The sequence below is a fragment of the Protopterus annectens genome, chromosome 15.part0 (assembly GCF_019279795.1).
Source record: "Protopterus annectens isolate FY-2018-M chromosome 15.part0, PAN1.0, whole genome shotgun sequence".
Lineage (NCBI taxonomy): Eukaryota > Metazoa > Chordata > Ceratodontiformes > Protopteridae > Protopterus > Protopterus annectens.
In genome coordinates this window covers 582,204,829-582,210,828 of record NC_056749.1, presented here as the reverse complement: position 1 = coordinate 582,210,828, position 6,000 = coordinate 582,204,829, and the positions used below count along the sequence as shown (strand labels likewise).

Genomic DNA, 6,000 nt, shown 5'->3' with positions numbered 1-6,000 from the left:
AGATGATAATGTTTGTTTCTTGTAACATTTAGGTGTTTCAGATACAGAACGACTGTTTTATGAAACTATTACATAAAATATAGGAACTAATTTTGTCCTAAAATCTCAGGACATTTGCCATTTTTTGCATGACACAACTGCCCAAAGAAAGACCGTCCCTCGCAAAGTGGGACAGGTGGTAACCACATGTCCTTGGCACTTTGAGTCTTTAATGCTAGTGAAGGGTACAGAACAAGCACAACAGCTTTCCATTAAAACTACAACGAATATCACTCGGTTGAGACACTATGAACTCTGCCTTTTGAGAAGAAAAAAACACTTTAACTCACAATCTTCACTATAGTAATAACTACCAACAAACATTCATTCTGGGGAACAATAATATGATATTGCTAAATTTGTGCTCGTCTAACTACAATTTAGTAAATTTCCTTTATGATGACGTCAACTCCACGACTTTCACTGCTTCGTTCGTTTATACGTAAAATACGTAATTGGACTGGGAAGTGTATTTTCGCTTACGTAGTTGGGGGTGGTTGTATTTTCAATAAGCTAAGTTTGTTTGCAGAGTACTAGTACAGAACATCCCGCTTTGAAGTTTGTCGAACGGAAATTTACACCCGGCATTGTGAACTGTAGGTTAATAGACTACACTGTTTTTATAGTTAGCCATGACGAGTTTTCTTAACGTCTCATTAAACGCATTAAATAGCGACTCTTATTGTGAGATCAGTCGATATCGGGACCAGCATTTCAGGGTAAGGAGAAATGTCATTGTTTACTATGTTGTCTTCATTAAATTGTGTGCTACAAGTATGTACCATATTGGGAAAATTACGCAACGAGATTTGCAGAGACTACTTGGTCAGAGCTAGTGAAGTTGAGCACTTAGTTTTTAAGTTACAGAGCTTAATTTATCTTTATAAATTATTCTGTTATGTTGACGGTTATTGAAAGGAAATCACTGTTTAAAGTAGTATAAAAGAGTCATTGGAAAATAGATACTCCAGTCTCCGTTAGTACAGAAGATTTATTTGTGAGGCAAAAATCAATGCTAGATCTCCCAACGTGTGACATTTGCACACTTGTGTGTGTGTGTGTGTGTGTTGGGGGGTGTTTAGAGGTACATCCACATTGATGTGTGCGTAGTTTGGAAGAAATAATAAAAGATGGGGGGGGGGGTGTCTAGAAGATACATCCACATTGATGTGTGCGTAGTTTGGAAGAAATAATAAAATATGTATTTATACTGATATTTACTTTTTTTTTTGTAATTGAGTAGAGCACTGATCCAAATGGACCTTTATTTCAGGCTCAGCATGGGAGTAAAATGGCTTGTTTTTCACACTGTATAGGAACTGTGACACTGCCAGGCTATCTGGAATATTCTAAATAATTCTATGTCATTTGTGAATATTGAGATGGTTTATGCAGCTCAGTATGTTATGTACTGAGCTTCAAGAATATAACCGCAACATATCCTACTGGAACATAGAAGATTAACGTACAAAACTTCAAGAAAATAATTTGAAATAAAGTGCTTAACAATGTACTATAAAAGTTAATTTCAACGAAGGAAGAAGACAGGATGTTTAGAGAGAGACGTTTTTCTATTTTCTTGGAGAGAAGTAATTACTAAGTCTAAAATATAAAAGTGTGTTTATTGCTTTATGACTTCCTAGCAGCAGCTGCACATGTGTATTTTAACACAGAGGTGTTAGTTTCTGGTTTAGCTTGGGAACTAAAGTCAGGTGACAAAAGTGATGTCAGCCAAGCTAACTTGGCAGTAATGTTTGTTATTAATTTAAGAACTCTCTCTGAAAGAGACTTTGCATTTTGTGTGTTGTCTTTGTCTTTGAAACGTCCATCATTTGCACTTGCCTTGCAAATAGTAAGTAACCAGGGTACAGTAATTTTCAGATATAGTTAGGAATATAGTAAAGATTAGTTCAGATGTTTTCTGCATTTATTTGAGACTATCCTGCAATGTTGTTTAAAACTATTTCCTGTGATTTTGAAATTTGAATTAACTGTGTTTGTTTTCTGAGCATTGTCTTGTTTTTTATTTATTATTGGATATATTTAAAGCTATCTTTGTGGCTGATATCTGAGACATATTTAAGCCCTTCAAATACTTGCATATGTATTTGGTAACACTGTACAGGCCACTCCTTTGGTCAGACTACTATTTGGATTAGTAGTGCCATTACACAGTAGGATTGGATACCCTTTGCTAAGGCTCTTAGATTAGCTTATAAAGAGTGGTTGGTGGCAGTGATAACTACCTTATAGTCTGGGCAGAAGGGGGCATAGCTAGTAAACCTGTGCCAGCCCTTCCAAGGTGTGTCTGTGTTTGTATATAAATCAAATCTCAAAGTGTGTGTGTGTCAGCTACTTGGGCAGGTACACACAGCACTGGTTGGACAGAGAGGTTGGCTAGAGGTTTTGGCTTGACCACTTAGCTGAGATCTCAACCCTATAGCTGTGACAGTGGGGAGTCTTTTTGGGGATCTGGAGAAAGAGGGCAAAACGAGCCCCAGACTGACACTGATCTCTGTGTGCTCTTACGGGAACTTGTACTTTACTGTGTGTGTACTTGTCATCCTCCCATTGTCTACATCCCTCACTGTTGCTAGTGGCGAGGAATGAGTCTCCTTGATTACTGGACCAGTGCAAGGGCATTACAGGATTATAGGAAGTTACTAGGCTGTTGGCTATTGCCCCAGAGGCGCTTACAAGCCTAGCCGAGAATTTAACCCTTGTTCTTCAAAGTCAGCACCCGATGCCCCTGTCCAGCAGGGACACAGGTGGAATCCCAGGGGTGTATTTTCTGTTCACCATCCACTTATCCAGGTTGCGCTGAAAAAGGGTTAATGAGGTACTCTGCTTGACGTGGAGAGGGAATCCATTCCACAGAAGGGGGGAGTCTCTGGGACACAAATCTGTCCTGCCAACAAGTCCTATTGATATCACAGACCAGGTTGAGGTCACGAGTGCAGGTTACTTGAGTGGAGCTTGACTTACGGATATGCAGCAGTCCCATCAAGGCGGAGTCTGAGATTGCTTTGTATGCCAGACAGAGATCACATCTGAGGAATCTGTATCAGACTGAGTAGAGGGGCAGGGCTTTTAGCCTAGCTCTGTAGGGTAGATGTTTGAGGCCCTGAATTCTCCTGGTGAGAGAAACCTTTGTGTTCCCACCAGCTGCTGAAAGGGGCGCTGTACTCAATAATTGGTCTTGTAAGGGAAGAATACAGGGATCCAAAGTTTCGTTGTGTAGTAGCAATAAAGGCTGTCCTATGCTTTTGTGTTAAATACAATGAGCGACACTGTGTAAATAGTAAAACCACTTTAATGCTCGAAAAAGTACATCACAACCAGATTTAGCGCGCTTTCATCTCACCAAACTGAGACTTCATCAGAATCATCTGTTTCTCCTGAAACATCCATATAAATAACCTTCCACTCCATTCTATTGGCTCCCATTCGCGCTTATTTTATAAATTAATGAATTAGTAAAATAAATAAATAAAATTAATGATGAAAATTTACAGGAATTAATGGTGGATAATGGTAGGATAATAGTGCATACACAAAATTATTTTAATATATGTAATTACACGGATTTAGAGGTTACTGATGGGTTCTTTGGTTTATTCACAAAAGGATTTACCTTTGTACCAACTAGAAAGCCGAAAATTGATGAGATAGTGTTGGATATACAACTTTTTGCTAGGAAGTTAAATCTATCACATTTGTTTCAGGATAACCTACAATGTAGAGAAAGTAAACTGAAGAAAAGAAGTACATTTAATCCTCCCTTGCATCAGGATATTTACAATTTTGAAAAGTGTGCCATTAATATGATTAGGAATGAATATGGGAAGAGAAGGAAGATTGGAAATCTAACTATGCAAGAATGTGAAATTTTACAAAGACTAAACAATAATGGAAGAACTAGAGTAATGAAGCCTGATAAGGGAGGGTAGTCCTTATGGACCAATGGGACTACACAAATAGGATGTTAAAAATTTTGGACATGGATAATAAATATTGTATTATGTCTAAAAATGAATTAAATATATCCTATAAAAGAATAGATTTAATATTAGAAGACAACTTATTGCAAGGGTTAATTGATGAAGATTTATTTAATTTCCTTAGGGTACCTAAACCGGTTATACCGGCAATTTTTGGAATCCCGAAAATACATAAATAGATGGCCCCCCTTTTAAGGCCTATTGTTACATCACAGGGATCCAAGACTCAACCTTTAGCTATCTATGTGGATACAAAATTAAAAGATTTTCATTTGAAATATCCACATATATTAGTGGATTCCTGGGATTTCTTGAAAAAATTTAGTACTATTCCTTTTAAAGAGTTTTTTGTTTCTGACCATAGATGTAAAGGATTTATTTTCGGTGATTCCTCAAAAGGAGGGTCTAGAATGGTTTGAAAAGATGCTTATAGAATTTGATATGCTGAACTCTGATGAATTCAAATTAGTGCTGGAAAGCATTGAATTAGTGTTGAAATATAACTTCATTTACTTCCAGGGCGATATATACCACCAGTTGGATGGGGTGGCAATGGGTTCAGCATGTGCCCCGATATATGCCAATATAATTATGCTATATTGGGAGCAATTACATATATTCGGGTCACAGTTTAGACATCATATTGTGAGAGATTACCAGTTTTTGGATGACATTTTTATTGTGTGGGAAGGGACTTATGAACTTATAAAGGAATTCATATTTTTATTGTGTGGGAAGGGACTTATGAACTTATAAAGGAATTCATGGAAGATTTGAATGGATGAAATACACTATTTGGACATTAGGGTAAATAAAGATTACAGTAGGAGAACATATAGATCTAACATTTATAGAAAGGAATGCTATTCTAACTCTTACTTACATTATCAAAGTGACCACCCTTACTATTTTAAAAGAAATGTTGTAAAGGGTCAGATGATTAGGGTGGCAAGTGACATCGGACCTAACTGATTTTATAAGAGAAGTTGATTTTGTTCATGATATGTTTAGGGAAAGAGGTATGTTGTAAAGGGTCAGATGATTAGGGTGGCAAGTGACATCGGACCTAACTGATTTTATAAGAGAAGTTGATTTTGTTCATGATATGTTTAGGGAAAGAGGTTATCCTGATAAAATGATTGAGAATATTAAAAAAGAAATAATAAAAAAGCGGGGTACAGAGTATGTACCATTCTTGATTAGTGGAGACATGATCAATGCTTTAAATAATATGGACATTACACATATAAATAAAAGTATAAGTAAAGATGGAAATACTATTGAAATTAACAATACGGGGAATGATAATTGTAAGCTAGGGCTACAATTGTCACATTTGATCTTGACATATTGTTCAGATATAGGATGGATGAAGAGGTGCATTAATGGGATTTGGAATATGTTCAGCAGAATGCCAACGAGTAGAAATATTTCAATGACCTTTAAAATATAGTTTTAGGAGAAATATGAACTTAAAAAATATCCTGGAGAAGAAGAAATGTGTAAATAATGAGGGGGCGCATACAAAGATGGGTACTCGCAAATGTGGGAGGTGCGCACAATGTCCATTCATATCTGGCGAAAAGGAACTATGTATTCCTAATGTTGGATTCAAATTGAGGAGTTACACATATGCTAGCTGTTAAACAAAAGGAGTAGTATATTTGGCATACTGAAAGACATGTTGGGCATATTATGTGGGGTAAACCGAACGAAATTTAAGAATTTGTATTTATGAACATGTAAGGGATATTAATAAAAAGAATGAGAACAATGCCCTTTATAGGCATACATTAAAATGTATGAATATTAAGTTTTGGGTATTGGAAGAGGTTAGACATAATGACAGCGGTGGGGATTGGGAGACATTTTTGGAATTTCTTGAAATGATATGGCAGATAAGATTAGATTCTTGTACCTATCCAGGAATGAATGATCACATCTCCATTAAGCCAGCCCT

At 36.5% G+C, this 6,000-nt stretch overlaps 1 protein-coding gene across 1 annotated transcript in view; it reads left to right on the top strand.

Annotated features, from left to right (window-relative positions):
* Nucleotides 1–515: 515 nt before the first annotated feature.
* LOC122789933 (nuclear cap-binding protein subunit 2) overlaps nucleotides 516–6,000 on the top strand; it is a 247,426-nt gene continuing 241,941 nt past the window's right edge. Inside the window, exon 1 of the mRNA XM_044057407.1 lies at nucleotides 516–758. Coding sequence (XP_043913342.1) covers nucleotides 672–758 — 87 coding nt within the window. The 5' untranslated portion in view covers nucleotides 516–671. The remainder of the gene's footprint in view (nucleotides 759–6,000) is intronic.